This window comes from Caretta caretta, chromosome 6 (assembly GCF_965140235.1).
Source record: "Caretta caretta isolate rCarCar2 chromosome 6, rCarCar1.hap1, whole genome shotgun sequence".
NCBI classification, from domain to species: Eukaryota; Metazoa; Chordata; order Testudines; family Cheloniidae; genus Caretta; species Caretta caretta.
In genome coordinates, this window is record NC_134211.1 from 86,970,914 (window position 1) to 86,990,200 (window position 19,287).

The 19,287-nt window shown below is 39.9% G+C and overlaps 1 protein-coding gene across 7 annotated transcripts in view; it reads left to right on the forward strand.

Moving 5' to 3' along the window:
• Positions 1 to 19,287, forward strand: part of TTC6 (tetratricopeptide repeat domain 6) — a 133,603-nt gene that overhangs the window by 14,741 nt on the left and 99,575 nt on the right. For all 7 annotated transcript variants that reach the window (XM_048854948.2, XM_048854943.2, XM_048854942.2 and 4 more), the window contains exons 4-6: positions 6,534 to 6,755; positions 7,914 to 8,056; positions 12,893 to 13,102. In XM_048854948.2, the coding sequence (XP_048710905.2) occupies positions 6,534 to 6,755; positions 7,914 to 8,056; positions 12,893 to 13,102 (575 nt within the window). The remainder of the gene's footprint in view (positions 1 to 6,533; positions 6,756 to 7,913; positions 8,057 to 12,892; positions 13,103 to 19,287) is intronic.

Consider the following 19,287-nt stretch of genomic DNA (forward strand, 5'->3'; position numbering starts at 1 on the left):
GAAGTAGCCTATAAATAATACAAACTTTTGCATGACCTCATAAAAAGGGGGATACTTTTTTCCTACTAAACTTTTGTCTCATAACCCTTCCTACTCGCTGCTCGCTACTTCTCAGTCATTGAGAATTGTGGGAGAAACTGGGCTTCAGAATGGAAAATTTCTTAATGATAATTTCCTTTCGGCTAGTAGCATCTCCCACAGTTCTATCCACCCTGGATGGCTCAAGAACAAAGGGTCAGATATTAGGTGGAACCATTACCATATGACAGTCTTCCTTGTTCTAATGTATTAGTTATTTACTTATCTCTGGAATATTTGTTGATAATGGTGTTATGCAAGTTTTACAGCATGGGAATAACTCATCTGGCAGCATGTGGGAGCAGAGTGGGTGTGGTCAGACCATATGGCACCAAAATACTGATCCACCTCTGTGAGCTGCAGAGAGAATATTTTAGATGTCAAATGTTCAGAATTGTGGGAGATGCTCCAAGCAGAAAGGAAGTTATCGTTAGAAATTTTCCAGTCTCAGCACAAAATACATCTCAAGCTAAAAAGAGCTATCAATAGATTTTCAGCAACTGAAACAGGTGAAGTTCAACACTATTCTGGAGGGGTAGTAGAATTTCCATAGTTTAGGTTACAGACAGGTACTATAAAAAAAACCTTATTTAAGTCCCCTCTGTAATATTGGTTTAAAAAATTAGTTTGGCTTTACAATTGTTATGTGTATTCTGAAGGCAAAAAAGAATATTTGCCAGTACAGGCCCTAGATTTGTAAAAATTTTTGGTAGGGGTCAGAGAGCAAAGGGGAGTAAGGGACAGAGTCCCTTATATTTGGGTGTCTGGGGGAGGGTGGAGCCTCCCAGGTGGGCATAAAATTGGAAGATAACTTCTGGATCTGCATCCCTGCTCCAGAAGGAGAGATGGCAGCTCAGTAACCTGAGCACAACCCAGGGGGAACCCTTGGCCTGGCTTCCCACTCCATTAGGAGAGGTCATAGAATCGTAGGACTGGAAGGGACTTGAGAGGTCTTCTAGTCCATTCCCCTGCACTCAAGGCAGGAGTTAGTATTATCTAGACCATCCCTGACAGGTTTGTGTCTAATTTGCTCTTTAAAATCTCCAATGACAACCTCCCTAGGCAATTTATTCCAGTGCTTAACCACCCTGACAGTTAGAAAGTTTTTCCTAATGTCCAACCTAAACTGCTTGTGCTGCAATTTAAGACCATTGTTTCTTGTGCTAATCTCAGATGTTAAAGAGAACATTTTTTTTCTCTCCTCCTTGTAACAACCTTTTAGGTCCTTGAAAACTGTTATCATGTCCTGTCCCAGTCTTCTCTTCTCCAGACTAAACAAACCCATTTTTTTCAATTTTTCCTCAGAGGTCAAGTTTTCTAGACCTTTCATCATATGTGTTGCTCTTCTCTGGACTTTCTCTAATTTGTCCACGTCTTTCCTGAAAAGTGGCACCCAGAACTAGACAAAATAGTCCAGTTGAGGCCTAATCAGTGCAGAATAAAGCGGAAGAATTATTTCTCATGTCTTGCTTATAACACTGCTGCTAATACAGCTCAGAATAATGTGTGCTTTTTTTTTTGCAACAGTGTTACACTTTTGACTCCTATTTAGCTTGTGGTCCACTATGACCCCTAGATCCCTCTCCAGAGTACTCCTTCTTAGGCAGTCATTTCCCATTTTGTATGTGTACAACCGATTGTTCCTTCCTAAGTGGAAGGATGGTGGCTTGGTAACCTGGGAAGACCCCTGGGGAGCCTCCAGACCTGGCTTCCCGCTCTGGAAGGAGAGATGGAAGCTCAGTCACCTGGGCAGTCTCCAGAGGAACCCAGGAGCATCCCCAGGATTTGGATCCCTACTCAGCAATTACAGGTCAGAAACCCTGACTTCAGTACTGGACAAGCTGGTTGAAACTATAGTAAAGAACAGAATTGTCAGAGACATAGATGAACATAATTTGTTGGGGAAGAGTAAACATGTTTTTTGTAACGGGAAATCATGCCTCGCTAATCTACTAGAATTCTTTGAGGGGGTCAACAAACATATGGACAAGGGGGATCCAGTGGATATAGTGTGCTGAGATTTTCAGAAAGCCTTTGACAAAGTCCCTCACCAAAGGCTTTTAAGCAAAATAAGCTGTCATGGGATAAGAGGGAAGGTCCTCTCATGGATCGATAATTGGTTTAAAGATAGGAAGCAAAGGGTAGAAATGAATGGTTAGTTTTCAGAATGGAGAGAAGTAAATAATGGTGCCCCCAGCGTCTGTACTGGGACCAGTACTATTCAACTTATTCATAAATGATCTGGAAAAAGGTGTAAATAGTGAGGTGGCAAAATTTGCAGATGATACAAAACTACTCAAGATAGTTAAGTCCAAAGAAGACTGCCAAGAGCTACAAAGGGAGCTCACAAAATTGGGTGACTGGGCAACAAAATGGCAGATGAAATTTAATGTTGATAAATGCAAAGTAATGCACATTGGAAAACATAATCCCAACTATACATATACAATGATGGGGTCTAATTTAGCTGTTACCACGCAAGAAAGGGATCTTGGAGTCATTGTGGATAGTTCTCTGAAAACATCCACTCAATGTGCAACGGCAGTTAAAAAGCGAACAGAATATTAGGAATCGTTAAGAAAGGGATAGATAATAAGACAGAAAATATCATATTGCCTCTATATAAATCCATGGTATGCCTACATCTTGAATACTGCGTGCAGATATGGTTGCCCCATCTCAAAATAGATATATTGGAATTGTAATTGGAAAAGGTTCAGAAAAGGGCAACCAAAATGATTAGGGGTATGAAATGGCTTCTGTATGAGGAGAGATTAATAAGACTGGTACTTTTCAGCTTGGAAAAGAGACGATTGGGGTGGATATGATAGAGGTCTATAAAATCATGACTGGTATGGAGAAAGTAAATAAGGAAGTTTTATTTATTTTCCAAACAAAAGAAAGTATTTCTTCACACAACGCACAGTCAACCTGTGGAACTCTTTGCCTGAGGATGGTGTGAAGGCCGAGACTATAACAGGGTTCAAAAAAGAACTAGATAAATTCATGGAGTATAGGTCCATCAACAGCTATTAGCGAGGATGAGCAGGGATGGTGTCCCTAGACTCTGTTTGCCAGAAGCTGGGAACGGGCAACAGCGGATGGATCATTTGATGATTACCTGTTCTGTTCATTCCCTCTGGGGCACCTGGTATTGGCCACTGTCGGAAGACAGGATACTGGGCTAGATGGACCTTTGGTCTGACCAGCTCTTGTGTTCCAATGAGTGAGGGCGGCTCATTAAATGAGCCACCATCTCTACTTCTGGAGCAGTGAGCTCAGTCAGAAGTACCAGACTATGTTCTGGCTCCCCAAAAAAGTGCTGGAACACTGTTACACAGTGTTCTGGTACAACATGAGCTCTGGTATGGGCCTTTTTCCTCTAAGTGGTGCCAGCTCCAATCCACTCCCAGGATATTGGTGGGGCCTGGGCCCAAAGGCCCATATAACCGGTACCCATTTTTGCATGCGCTTGTGAAGGCCTTATAGTTAATTTGATGACATTTCTCTGTCTGTCTGTGACAGAATAACTTTTGAATTTCAAATCTGATCATTTCCCAAATTTCAGGGCATGTTCTAGGCATCTGTGGCCAGAATCCTGGTGATTCTGGGTGCAATCAGAACACTGAAAGAAGAAAAATGGGGGACTCTTGGAGTTGCTATCATCTGTTTAATACTATGCAGCATAATAATACCTATGATCATTCTGCCAATAGAGTTCAACATGTTGACACCCTGAATGACAAAAGAGAAACAATTACTTTCTCTGGTTGGAGCTGTTGAGCAGGTACTCAGCCAGTAGGGGCAGCCAGAGAGAAAGGAGAGAGAGAAATCTTTCTTCCTTGCTTTGTAATGTCTTGCCTCCTCAAAGCCTGAACCGGGTGTGGGGAGAGAGCACCACCTGGCATCCACCCCTCCCAGTCTAGGGGAATGAAAGGTACTTCAGGGGCAGAGGGAGGAGAGAGACACAAAGCCCTTAGCGTAGTGCAGATAAGAGGGGACCTTGGTGTGAGGGAAGGGGGAAAGGGTGGGGGAGGGACTGTATCCTTGGCATGGTGCAGAGAATGTGGGGCCTTGCTATGGGGGAGGGAGAGGAACAGAGCCCTTGGCAAAGTAAAAAGTACAGAGAAGGGCAACAAAAATGTTTAAGGGTATGGAACAGCTTCCTTATGAGGGGAGATTAAAAAGACTGGCACTGTTATGCTTAGAAAAGAGACAATGAAGGGGAGATACGATAGAAGTCTCTAAAATCATGAATGGTGTGGAGAAAGTGAACAGGGAAGTGTTATTTACCCCTTCCCATAACACAAGAACCAGGGGTCACCCAATGAAATTAATAGGCAGCAGGTTTACAATTAGTAGAAGGAAGTATTTTTTTCACACAACACACAGTCAACTCATGGAACTCATTGCCAGGGGATGTTGTGAAGGCCAAAAGTATAACTGGGTTCAAAAAAGAATTAGAAAGTTCCTGGAGGATAGGTCCATCAATGGCTTTTAGCCAATATGTTCAGGGATGCAACCCCATGCTCTGAGTGTTCCTAAACCTCCAACTGCCAGAAGCTGGGACTGGATGATGGCAGGGCTGGCTCCAGGCACCAGCGAAGGAAGCAGGTGCCTGGGGCGGCCAGTAGAAAGGGGCGGCACTCCGTCAGTTATTGGGGCGGCACGTCCAGGTCTTCAGCGGCAATTCGGCGGTGAGTCCTTCATTCTCTCCCTTCCATTTCAGTAGCACTTCGGTGGCAGCTCAATCAGGGTTTTTTTTCTTTTCTTTTTTTTTTTGCTGCTTGGGGCCGCAAAAAAAGCTGGAGCCGGCTCTGGACGATGGGATGGATCTCTTGATAAATTGCTCTGTTCTGTTCTTTCCCTGTGAAGCATCTGGCCACTGTTGGAAGACAGGATATTGGGCTAGATGGACCATTTGTTGGACTCAGTGTGGCCATTCTTATATTCTTCTCTGAATGATATATTATCTGTTTCGGTCAGGAGTGGCAATGGTTGTTTTTGATTCTGTTTCACAAGCCAGAAGGGGCATGGGTCAGATTCCCAAGTTTTGGGTTGAGACTCCTTTAGGGTGTCCAGAACTTTCTGATGAGGGAATGTTCTGAACTCTGGGAATGCAGAGTTGGATAGTGTAGTATAGGCAGCATGGATCCAGGCTGTTTAAGAAGGCTTCCTGAATGTGTCTAATCTTTTCAGAGAAGCAAGATGATAGCTCTTTATGGTGCTTGAGGCCCAGCTCTAATGCAGGTTGTGGGCATTCAGGATTGATAAAGCACTTTACTACCCTTGATAGCTCCTTGAGGCAGGATTTGGCAGCCTCAGTGCAGGCTGAAAGAAAAGTTCTTTTGGCCTGTTATACAGCCTCAGCTTTGAGGAATCATTGTGTTTCATCTTGTCAGTATCAGTCTTTCTCCCCCACCATTACCACTTGAGTTTCTGCTCTTCTCTCTTCAGCTGGTTCAGGGTGTCAGAAAACCAAGGAGATCTGTGGGTGATGGGAAGAAAGGTGCCATTTGGGGGCAGACATGTTAGTTGTTGAAGCTAGTGTAGAATGGTAGTGATTCACTAGGTCCTCAGCTCCTGATCTTATGGCTGGAGTGCTGTCATTCTTTAGCAGGCTTTGTAATTTGTTGGAATCCATGGCTGAATCAGGATAATTCGTCTTTCTGGTTGCTTGGGCACTGGAAGATCTCTGACCAGTACTTTAATGAGGTGATGGTCTATCCAAGACAGAGACTGGGTTGTTATGTCTTCTATCTTGATATCTAGGCCAAAGATCAGGCCCCAGGGGTAACTGGCTGAGTGAATTGAACCAAAGATGACTTGTGAAAGTCCTAGGGACGTAAGTGAGGAGATGAGTTTTTGGATCCTTAGTAAGGTTTTTGAGTCTTTTTCTTCCCCTCCTCCATTTTGATATTGTTCCTCTCTTCTCTGTTTTACTAGCTAGCTACCTCTTTCCTTTCATTCTTCAGTTTCTTGACTCTACTACCTCTCTACACTTTCTTCCGTTCCATGGGAAAGCATCTAAGTGAAGTTCAGTAGAATCCTGATTGTCTGTAGTACCATTAATCAATGCTTTAGTAAGGACTTTTGCAACTTTTCTTCTGCGGTCAGCATATAGTGAGGGGCAATGTGAGAAAACAGCACAAGAACATGGATTCTTAAAATAATTGTTCTGAAGAATCTAGCTCTCTAAAAGAAGACTCCTGAGAAGTCATGAACTTTTAGCCTAAACCCGCCAATTCCCTTCTTGTGTACATAAAAAATCATCATGATATCATAGGTATGTTCATGGCTAAAATACCTTGAGCTGTTCTGAATATTAATTTTAAGATTTTAATGATCTTTTGATGATTTTGTGTTTACATTCTATATTTCAGAAAAGTCATATTAGAAGTATTAACATGTCATGTCTACAAAAAATAAAATTTTAACTGTTTTCCCCTTCTTAGATCAAAGAATCACTTAGTGGAACAACTCCTTTTGAGGCACCAGGAACTTCATCTCCACTTTCAGAGGATATGCCTACTTCTGTAGAAACTGAGGAATATAAATTAAAGTTGTCTTCTTCAGACATTCCATCCTTATATGAACCAGCTTTTCCAGTGCCTAAAATTTCAGAGGATGTAGAGAGAAAACAAGAATCACAGACAACTGTAACATCTCCTTTAGAGGTAACATTTGTATATCTGATTAATTATAGTCTTAGAGGTGGATCGTGTTGTGCATCTCTGGCTATGTCTACACTGCAGCTGGGAGTGTGGGTCCCACATGGGCAGACTGGCATGCGCTAGCTCTGCTTGAGCTATTGTGCTGAAAATAGCAGCATAGCCAGCATAGCTGAGGCAGCTTGGGCCAGACTCCTGAGTACAAACCTGCCTGGACCCCTTGGATGCGTATTCTATGTAATCCCCAGATACTCTGCTATTTGTAGTGTGCTAGCTCAAGCAGAGCTAACATGTTTGTCTACCCATGTTGGGAAGCACACTTCCAATCTCAGAGTATGACTGCACTACAAACCTAAGTCAACCTATATTAGGTTGACTGTGTAATTATTGTGGTGGTGCATGTCCACACTACTCTCCTGGGGTTGGTGGTGCGTGTCCTCCCAGGAGCGCTTCCACTAACCTAAGAGGGGCAGTGTGGGGAGCTGAGAGCCGGATTTCTCAGCTCTGCTGGCAGCTCCCTGACAGAAGCCTGGCTGCCTCATAGGCTCCTGGGCTCCTGGCAGGCTCCTTCCCCCCTTATTCCCCCCCCCCTCCGCAAACTCCCTGTTCGCTGCAGGGAATTGGGGAAACCACCCGGGGTTTCCCACCCCTTCATTTCCAGCCAGGAGTGGGAGGGAAGCTCCCTGGGGTTTCTCTCCTCCCTGTTCCCCACGGTGAAATTGACAAGATAGCTGATGTAAGCTGCGTCGCCCTAACTACACCGACATAAGCCTTACACCTTTCGTGAAGGTGGAGTCAGTGTAGTAGGGCACTTACATTGGTGGGTGGAAGGCTGAAGTGTAGACACTGACATAAGGCAGCTTATGTTAACCTAACCGGCCCTCAGTGTAGACATACTCTCAGAAAGTGCAGCCTGGGAAGGAGCATGGCAAATTTGTGTCTGCCAGATTCTGGATTTCCCCTGGAGCTGATGTAACAAGTGGAGTAAGTTACAGCAGTCACTATGGCTACTCTAATTTATAGCAACCTTAACTGTGTGCTATGGTTTGCTCTGAAGTGTAGAATTGCCAGAGTTCAGAGTACTTCAACATGGATAAAAAAAATCCATATAATATTTAGTTTCTCATAACATTGTTTTTACCCTTCAGTTTTATTGCTTTTTAGGCTATATCCTCAGACATGCTACAGGTGAAAGGAGAAGCAATCATAAAGGCTAAACCATTTGAAGTTCAGCAAAAGTTATTAGAAGAAGATCTCCAGCTACAGCAATCACTGTCTTCGCTGTCCACATGGAATCCAGAGATCAAGTAACTTTTAGAACATTTCATTGTTATGAAGTGAATATTATGGAAATATTTTTGCAGTTATTTTAAATACTTGGAAAAAATTAGTATAGTACATGTTTAGAGTAGGCATAGGGCCATTTCAAAATCCTAAATCTGAACACCCAGAACCTTGGGGAAGTTCAGATTCAAACTTTGTAGCTCAGAATCAACTGTAGTTTGAATTTTCTGTTTATCTCCTTAAAATAGTTTTCAGTTACAACTTTTTAAACCTATAGAGCCAAATTCAGCCCAGGCATTGACTCAGCAGGAGTTGGAGGCACTTATGCTGTGGTAGAACTTGGTCCATACAATCCCAAGCATAATCTAATTAAAATATTTAAAAACAAACAGTGGAAAATACTACAAATGTAATGTAAACAATTCCGATTTAAGCCATCTTCTTTACTTATGTACTAAGAATTCGTTGACTTGTATTTGTATTATAGTCAGTGCTTATTATTTCAGATTCAGCAGTAGAGGCGGGTGAAATTTTTTGGATGAAATCTATTTTAGATAAATGTAGATTCAGATTGACTGAAACTTTCTTGAATTCATGTCATATTTGCCATATTAAACACAAATTCAGAAAAAGTCTAAATATTTTGTTTCGATATTTTTGAAATAAAACACATCTTCATATTTTGGTTGGAAATTATTTTTCATTTCAGATTTTACCTGCATTTTAATTATTTTAAAAAGGAAAAAAAAACCCACAACCCTCAAGCAAAATGAAATGATTTATTTTGGGTCGAATGAAACATTTCACTCAACTCAACACTAAATATTTTAGACGTTTTTGGTTCACCAAAAATTTTTTGTTTTGAGTTGACTCAAAACAAAAATTTTTGTTTGTTTTTTGTTTTGGTTCAGCTAACCAAAAAATCAGATATTCGCACAGCTCTATTCAGCAGTTTTTAGTTGAAGCTGTAATTTGAGGACAGCTCCTATTTATTCTGCTGTTGTCATAGGTGGCATATGTCGTTCTGTAGCATGTGTGCAGATATAGAAAGAAGTACAGTTTATGCACTAATTTGTCTGATCCTGTTCACTTCATGACAAGTGAGATTCTCTGGTTTTACAGTCTTCCCTGTCAATTAGATCTTTATGGCCAGGTTTGTTTTGGTGTCCCTTAAGTTGCACCTCCACTTCACTCTTTATTGAGGTGAAAAAAAAAAAAAAAGCTTTAATTATTAGCTTTTGTTGGGCTTAGGGCCCTGAAAGGTTTGCTGGACACAGAAGAGAGCCTTTTTATGGCAGGCCTAAAGTTTGTAAATGGATATTACTTTCAATTAAGTAGCCGAGACTAGACTCATGGGGAAAGAATGCCTAAGTTTATGAAACAGTCAAATTGGCATTTAAGTGACCCTCTGCATGCCATTGCTTATCTACATGGCTTAAAGATCATTTGGTTAGCAAGATTATATATTAAAACAAATAGTGACTGCAGACAATGAGTATTTTACCTTCAATAAATAGTTATTGTCAGATTATCAATGGTTCAGAAACTGCATGATTTTCTAAAAAAACTTTATTTAGCGCATTAGATGAAGGTAATGTAGGCCACACACATAGTATTGTTTTTTCATGTCCTCTTTTTCAAAGAATGATAAATAGTCAGTCATCTTAAGGGAGACTGTGTGCTGTAAAAACACACCTTTACCTGCAACATGCCCCAAATATTTTAGTTTTTATTGCTTATACTTCCAGCTTGTCCATCCAGTGAAATGATAAACTTCTGTACTAGAAGAGTAAGAACATGACCCAATTAAATTTATACTTTGCCTGTTTTTATCTATTTTAAATAAGTAAACAAGAATTTCTGATCAATGTTCTGGGACAAATTTTCAGTTATTTCACTTTTCTTTATTTACAGAAATCACTGAAACTATTATATTTTAAAGAAAATTTAAGAAACTCTTTGCCCATAGAAGTCTTATCTCTCTCAGTTATTTTTTTAATTTGCAGGTGAATTGTACTGTGGGGAAAATGTAGTTTTAGTGCACGGATTTAAATAAGCCAGGCTATTGCATACATTTATGGAATATATTCAGTATTTCCCCCTTGTAGAAATACTGTGTGAAATCTTTCTTCTCTTCTCTAAAATAAACCAATATGTAAGCTTCTCATTAAAATATTGGTCTGCAATTTCACTCTCCTGAATCTAAGCTGACTCTGCTTTCAATCCTACTATACTGCAAAACTTATGAACTCTTGTCCTGAAAATGTCCCCTCCACTGCTTGGGTTTCCAGGGGGTATCCTTTAATCCAGACTAGCCCATTCATCTCATGTGTGCCATGCCTGTGAATCCCCTTCTTTCATGGATACTCCTTTCTTTTTTATCCTTTTAAATTTTATCCCAAAGGCTTGATCCTGTACTCTTTATGCAGGAAAAGTTCCCACTGAGTTCAGTGAGCTTTTGCTTGGGTTGTAGGATCTGGTGAAATTTTGCATTGTTGCATTTTGCATTGTTGAGGGAACTAATGCCTTGTCTACACCACAAAAGTTGCACTTGTTTAACTAAAATCAGTTTTTAAATTATTTTAGTTAAACTGGTCCAAACACTTTTGGGGGTGTTGGCTGAAAACTATTTATATTTGTTTAACTTGTGCCTGTACATTTACTGACACATGCTAAATCAATATGAACCAGATTTAAAATGACGAAAGAGTATTCATGCAGGGTTTTGCATTAATTTAACTAAATAATTTAAAAAAACACTTCTTTAGTTAAACCTAACTTTTTTGCACAGAATAGACATAGTTTGTTTCCCCCCCAAAGTGTTTTCTCTTTCATATAACAATTAATTAAAACATATTGAAGTATATTCCCAAATAAAAATTAAAATGTAGTTTAAGGTTTTTCAGATATTGACGAACTAAGTGGGTGTTGCAGTTTTCTTTAAAATCCATTGATGTCACTGCTGGACTGTATAATAACAATTTTCTGATTCTTGAGTTGTATTATTTTCTTCTGAGTGGTGTTATATGTTGTGCATATCCTCTTGCCTTCATTTTCTATGGCTGCTTTATCTTTCCTCTTTGCTTTCATTCTTTTTGTAATATTATTACAACATAAATATAAAATATTATTTTAGAACATGACAAACATGGCTCTGTGTTACACTAACCTCTGTATTTTTCTGATTTAATTGTAGTTATTAGTGCTGCTTTCCCCCTTCATAAAATAAAAAAACGTTACACTCTAGCTTGTGGAGTTAGGCACAGCCCTGAGCAAGAGGGTGATGTGTAAGCTTCATGACTCCAGGGGTAACCCTGCGAGGTATCAAGAAAGTTACTCAGTGTAACTTTAACTTTGAATTTCCAGCATTCTCACACAGATGTTCCCCTTAAGTAATTGATAAACTGGAATTAAGTTTGTAAATACTTCATAATTTTGTTTCCCTATTAATTTTCTTAGATCTTAAAATGAAAACAAAAAACAAAATATGTAAGAACAATTCAGTGAAAGGACCTTTGGTAGAATTTGTAACCTGCACAGGGATGGACTCTGCTTCTTCCTAAAAATCCACCCTCTCTAAAATCCACCCTTTCTCTCACTCGCACACACTCTCCGACCAAATGACTCTTCTCCATTAACCCCTTCATGGCTCTCTGCTACCTATTTTCTTTCTTCATGGTGAAGGCTTCGTTGCGTCTGGTGGATGATTGGGTGCATGTAACGTGGATATGTGGGAATCACTTGAATCATCACTTGGACCCTCTTTACTTCCTAGACCATCCTCATTCGCTCCAGGTGGTTTCCTGCCTGCTGCTACCCCCCCCCCCCCCCATCATAGCTGTCTGCATCCTGGACATTTATTAACTCTGTGGAGCCCATAAAATGGGCGGAAATGCCTTTTAGGTCCTGATTGCCGGTTAAGTTAGTAGAAAGAGTCTCATTGACTTCAAGGGGTTTTGGATCAGGATCTTAAATGGTGGAAGTAAATAATTTTAACTTTCCAAAGTTAATCAATGGCATCAGGTCTTACAAAGCCAAGAGATGAAAACAAATGTGTAGAGTATGGGCCAGACTGTTTTGGAATTATGAACTGAAAGAAGTTAGGAAAATGTTCAAGTGAAGATAGCACCTCATTAACATAATTAAGTCCAAAACTTTATAAACATTATTTCCAAGGAACTCTGTCAAAAGATTTAGGGTTCACCTACACTGCAGCTGGGAGTGTGTTTCCCAGGTAGACAGATACTCCGCTCAAGGTAGTGCATGAAAAATAGCAGTGTGGCTGGGAGTAGCATGGGTAGCAGCTCGGGCTAGCTGCCTGAGGACAAACCCACCTGGACTCCTTGGTTACATACTAGGGTGGCTAGCCCAAGTTGCTGCTCATGCTACTTCCAGCTACACTGCTATTTTTAGTACTCTAGCTCCAGCAGACCTAGCATGTGTTTGTCTACCCACCCTGGGGAGCACACTCCCAGCTGCAGTGTAGACACACCCATAGTCTTACTCATGAGTTCGTGTAAATGTTTCAGCATATTTACATATGTGTACAATTTAGGGGTCTTATCCTAAGTACTTACACAAGTGAAACTCTCAATGAAGCTCATAAAAGTTGTGCTTGAATCAGGAGAGTAAGACTTTGTCCTGTGTAATTAATTTCTACTTTAAAGCTACTGTCAGGGATTTTAGCATCTTCTTTTCTTTTCTGTTAATTGTACAATAATTTCTACTAATTATATGTATTAAAACTTCAAATACAGTCTGTGTGATTCTAATGCAGTAGTAGAGTAATCTGTGTATGTGAAATCTAGATGTCAGAAGACAGTGAAAATGCTAAATAGTTGATTTTTTTTGTCCCCCAGAGGTCAACATTATCCAGTTATTCATCACCTGTGTACTGCTTCTCCTAGTTTTGCACTGCCTGCTGATCTACAGCTGGCTTCAAGAGTATGTCATACTTTCAGCAGAAAAGGACATTATCTTTTATTTACAGCAAAGGATCTGGACCACCAGGAGGAAGCATCACTCTGCTCAGAAAATATTACTTTTGAAGAGCAAATTGAAAGAAATAGGTATGAACCTATAATCTGTTTTCAGTTTTAGTTTTGTAATTATAATTTAGTTTAGATGAATATTAGTTAAAGAATAACTTTTCTGAAGGCTTCGTTATTTTAATATTTTATTATTAAAGAAATGTTCTGGACACAAAATGTCGTAAAAGATTCTGTATTAGGCTGGCACTACAGACATATTTTAATATTCTTGTTTATATTAATCTTTAAACCACAAACACCTAGAATTCATATTGCTCAAAACATTAAAGATATTGTTTTGCATTTGACTTATTAAAACAAATACATTTTTAGTCAGGTTTTCAGTGAATATTGTGCAGATTTGACCTCAGTCTTGAAAATGCTTATGCTCATGCTTAAGTTTACAAACTTTAGCAGTCCCATTATTGTCAATAGGGATACTTAAGGGAGTCATGTTATGCATGCCTATACGAATTTGGACTTTAAAGCTCAGTCCCGCAAACCATTACTCACAGAAGACCTTACTCACACAAGTCCTGATTCTGGAAGCACTTACATTTCTGTCTACCTTTTAAGCATCTGAGTAGTTCCATTGATTCCAATGGAAAATTCATGTACATAAAGTTAAGCACAGCTTGTGAGGTAACAGGATTACTTTTATGAATAAGGGCTACTCGTGGAAGAAAGCGTTGCAGGATTTTAACCTTTAATTTGTGAGTAATTTATTTAAAATGAAGAGACTATTATGTAAAATATTTTTAAAAAATCCAGGTTAACAATGATAGTACAACATACCAAACAACAGGATGATCTGTCAACAGGTAATTTGTTTTACAAGGAACAACGATGAAACGTTAACAGTACTCTGCTTTGTTGTCCGCCTACTCATGTTTTATAGTGTTGTTACATCACTAATTTATGTCTTTCCAGTGTCATTCAGATTAGTTCCTAAATCTCTTTCTGATTTTCATACAGGTTTTTGCAGTTCCTTTCTCTTAATTGAAAAAAAAGTTAAATATAAATAAGAATTATCTTTCACCTTCATTGTGTAGTGATTATTTTAGTTACATTTTTGCTGTATTTATTTGTGACTTACTGTGTTCTGTTGTTGATCGGGGGATTTAGGATTGGACACCTAATACTTTCAGATATTCCTTCACAATTTTCAGACTGGTTGTTCGCTTCTTATGGGCTGTTTATATCTCCAGATCCAGTCATACTTACAAAGATATAAAATCATTTCTGATAAGTTTTCAAATGACTCAAACATTTGTTAGAATGGTAAATAATGATGACAGGTCAGTTCTACACAGCAGTCTGGATTGCTTGCTAAAATGGGCTCACTTGAACAACATGCATTTTTAAAAATACAGGCACATGTAAGGTTATACTTCTAGGAATAAAGAATATAGGTCATGCTTGCAGGATGGGGTACTATATTTTGGAAAGCAATAACTCTGAAAGGGACTTAATAGTCATGGTAGATAATCAGCTGGAGATGAACTCCAAAGGAATACACTGGCAAAGACAGCAAACATTATCCTTGGATGTATATGCAAGGTGATATTGCATAGATGTAGGGAGGTGATATTACGACTGTGTATGGAATTAGTGAGACTATTACTGCAATACTGCAGTCCATTCTGGTGTCCACACTTTTTAAAAAGGATGTTGACAAATTGGCTCAGAAAAGAACTATAAGAATGATTCCAGGTCTGGAAAACCTCTTGCCTTATAGTGAGAAATTAATGAAGCTCAGTCTATTCTGTTTATCCGAGAGAGAGTTAAGAGGTGGCCTGATCAAGGTCTATAAGCATCTGCATGGGGAGAAGGTTTCGAAAGAGAGCCTTTAATTTAGCAAACAAAGGAATGTGAGATTCTCAGTCACTTGAAGTGTTTAAATCAAGACTGAATATCTCTGAAATATAGGCTAGAGCTCAACCAGAAATTATAGACTTGATGCAAGAATCGTTTGGTAAAATTTTATGGCCTGTATTATGCCAGAGGCTCAGACCTGATGATCATAATGAACTCTTATAGCCTTAAAATCTGTGAGTCTGTGAAAACTCTTGTGTAAATATTTCACTTGAGCTATCAAGATGACTTAGTAGTTTTCCTTGAGTATTTTTGTCAGGCTACTGTGTTAGGCCCTTTCTTTCATTTTGATCTGTGCAGACTTCTTTTCCTCCCAGTAGACTAATACTGCTCCTTTTGATTTGAGTATTCACCAGAGGTGAAGTTCTCTTAGAACCTCAGTGAGTAAAATTAGCAAAATAGAGAAGATTTTGTGTTTGTCTTCCCAGATGTGGATCTACCCCAATGAATGTGTTCATCCAATTCCATATCTAATCAATCATTTCCATAAAGTAGATAAAAAATTCCTAACAGTGTGAAATATCTGACTGTTTTTGAATGGTGACAGCTAGGATTTATGAGGCTGTCAGTTACCTGGAGGTATGCCACCTGGTGAAACTTTGTGAAGTAAATGGTGAAGGAGGAAAAACCTTCTGTAAAGTAAGCTCTCTAACACATGACAGGTGAAACTTTCCAAGCCTCTAAAGTTTTTTTGACCCCTAAGGGTCATGGCTAGGAAGGCATGTCATGCCCCTTACTGTTGGCTGCATAACACCCATAAACTAAACTCTTTCCTTGGAACCATTCAGTCAATTCCTTTTAGACCATAATTAGAAGGCCATTTTACAATTATTGGCTTAATTACCACATGGAGCCAGAGGCAGATTAAGGGTTTGTGGGGCCTTGGGCCAGAGCAAGTGGGGGCCCCTGAAGTCCCCCCTCTGTCTGAAGTCCCCCCTCCCCTGCCCGGCACGCCTGCCGGGGAAATGGGGTCAAAGCGCTGGGGCAGCACCACCTGCCCAGCGCCCCTGCCAGGGAAGGGGTCAGGGCGCGGGGGCTTGCCCTGCCCTGCCTGCCCGGGGCTTCTGCTGGGGAGCAGGGTTGGGGTGCAGGGGCTTCCTCTGCTCCCCAGCAGGAGTGCCGGGAGGAGCGGGGCAAGCCTCCGCACCCTGACACCGCTCCCCAGCACGAGCACCGGGCAGGTGGAGCGGAGCGCAGCGCAGGGCTGCCCATTTTCCGGGGGTCCCCCAATTGGCTGGGGCCCCTGGGCATGGGCCCCATTGGTCCAGTGGCTAATTCACCACTGCATGGAGCATTGGCCTTCTCACCAGTGCTGCTGGTACCTTGTGTACTGAAGAGCTCATTTCTCCTAGATCTTCCATCACTACATCATAATCACTACCCAAATTGGAGCAGAGTGGTGACCAGGGAGATGGTGATTGCTGCTTGTACTCTATTGGGCTGATGTTCTAATCTGTTGCCAAATATGGTTCTGCTGCAAAGAAGCAGGAGGATAGGGATAACAACTCTGACAGAGGGTTTGACTTTCCCCCAGTTTTTTAAAAAGCTGGCTATGTTGGCTGACCCAGTTAGCAGTGGGCGAGGGATCTACAAGGGTTGTAGCCAAGTGATAACTGAGCCATGCGGTGGGAATGCTGTGACTTTGCAAAGTATGTTGGACCAGCTAGTGAAGCATTTATGGCTGTCATCTTGTACTGTCTCCAAGGATCTTCCCTGAGGATGCTGCCAGCTATGGGTCCTTCCTTCTGCATGAAAGGATAGTGGTTGAAATGGCCATGGTCTAAGGAAAGGCCAGCCAACTATGTGGTACTACACCTCAGAACTCTGAGCTTGAGTCATAGGATTGATTTGGAGTAAGGGGTTTACCACACCATAGCTGCATCCCTTCCTGTTGTGGTCTGTCTTGCCTTCCTGACTAAAGGGCAGGTTAATGTCCCTCAGAACAGAGAGCCTAAAAAGCTAGTTTATGAAGGTGTAGACCTGGCCTGACGCCAGGCATTGGCACTCCTTGATGGGGGTGATACAGTACAGAAAATTATTGATTCAGGCTGATGCCAGCAGGTGCACTTGGTTGCAAACTTCTGCATTCCACTGGGAGGTTCAGAAAAATATCAAAAACCTATTTTAGTTCATAGAGAACTACTTTGGGTAAGAGGTGGAGACCTCTGTACAGAAGGCAAAGGAGTTGAAAATGCTTTACCTAGAAAGGCTTTCACATCAGTAGCTGGTTTCAGAAGACTCACTATCCCAGTGAACGTGGCATGCAGCTTCAAAAGCAGAAGCAAGAATTTCCTAAGCCATTAGCTATAATACTTCTTCCTCCCCTTCATTTTCTTTTTAAGTGACTTCTGGAAAGATCCCAACAGTTTAAGATTTGCGAGTCAGAGAATGTTAAGTAAAATATTTATCAATATATGATGCTTTTGTATCTTAGATGCAAGAATCTAGAACAACTTTTGATAATTTTAATATTTAAAATTAGTTGGCTAGTTTTCTAGATTTCTTGCTACTCAATTTGTGTTATGGCCTCAGTTTTTCACTTTTTTATTTACTAGGCGTAGAAATTACCATTATATTGTATGTTTATGTTTTATCTATATGTCATTGACATTGATGGAACAACTTGCATGCTCAAGTATTTAAGCATATGCCTGACCTTGCTGAATTAAGTATAGAAAACTGAATCCTCTGGAGCACTGCCATCTTGTGGCACCACCTACTGCTTTGAAATTGCCTGGTTTTAAATCTTTTAAATCTACATGGCATGTGAACCTACAACCTTATAGGTACAATTTGTCCTAACACCAGATAAGGCTTCTTTGAGAATATAATTGCACACACTGAACTACTGAGACATGACTAGCTCCTGCATTTGACAAATTCTACAGATACAATGAATCAAATTAGAGCAAACTCGTTTTTCTGTGCAACGGATAGTCAAAATCAAATTATACTGATGTCTGCAGTTATAACAACAATAGTTTAGTTCTCTTCATGTGTTGGTGCTAGTTTTAAGTACTTAGATTGACGCTTGTTTGTTGTAACAAAGACCAAGGAAATCTGCAGCGGTCTATTATAGAATTTATAGAGGAATGGATCAAGAAAGCTATATCTTCAAGTTTGCCTAAACTAGTAATGCTTATTTCATTCTTCTGTTTATCTTATACACCAATATGTTCAATTTAAACATTAAAAGAGGTATTTTGTCACCCCATTTCCAGCAAAAATATCCTACAAGATATTGTAAAAAATGTCATATAGTATTGTATTTTATAAAACTCCTTTCAGCAGGAATTCCTGTACTTCTCTGGGAGTGCAGATTATACTTTTTTGCCAGCAGATAGAAACACAATACTGTTACATCAGTATTACTACTTCCTAGCACTTTCCCTCAGTGTGTTTTTGTCTCCAGAAGGTCAACAGTCTGTAAGGCATTTCAGGTTACATCAACTTTTTATTGTTTGACATAGACTTCTTAATCTGAAAACTACTTTGATCAAAAGTGCAGTATAAATAGTGAATAATTGTTTTTGTTGCTCATTTCAATTACTTCTGAACTCGGGTGTTAAGTGTGTTTTACTCAAGGGTGTTTTATATCTTTTATCATTTTAATTTATATTCATTCTATACAAACTCTCAATGGGAGTCAGAACCTGCAAAGTCTTAGAAATAAAGAGGAAACTTTAACAGGTAAAAGGCCAGACACTTGCCAAAAAGCTAGTTTTTCCCGCCATCAAGTTAAGTAACAGATCTTTCGTTAAGACTTCTATTTGAAGAAAGAGAAATCTCAGATATATGTCAGAGACTGTTCAAGATCATATTACTTTCAGGTCCAAGGCCTTTCTCTCTGAGGCCCTAAGTAAGAATTACAGGTTCTTTTGTTCCAAAGCTACCTTTTTTGGACTCCTTTCAAAAATTAATCACACTCCAAATTAGAAGGCACTTTGTTTTAAACTGATGCTCAGGTATGCTAAAGCCCCTTTACACTGCTCTGGTAGTGTAAAGAGGTGTTAAAATGAGAGCAAATTATATATCGTGTAAATGAGAATCAGGCCAACTATATTGTATGTGTGTGTCAGATTACAAAGAAATGTGAGATGAAATAATAGAAACTTAATTGTATGAATTAAAAGAGAAACGTATTGTCGTAGCCACATTGACACCATGATAGAACGACAATGTGGGTGAGGTAATATCTTTTATTGGACCAACTGCTGTTGGTCAGAGGCAAGTTTTCAAGCTACACACAGCTCTTCTTCAGGTCTGGGAAAGGTACTCAGAGTGGCACAGCTAAATACAAGGTGGAACAGATTGTTTAGCATAAGTAGTTAACACAAATATTACCTCAT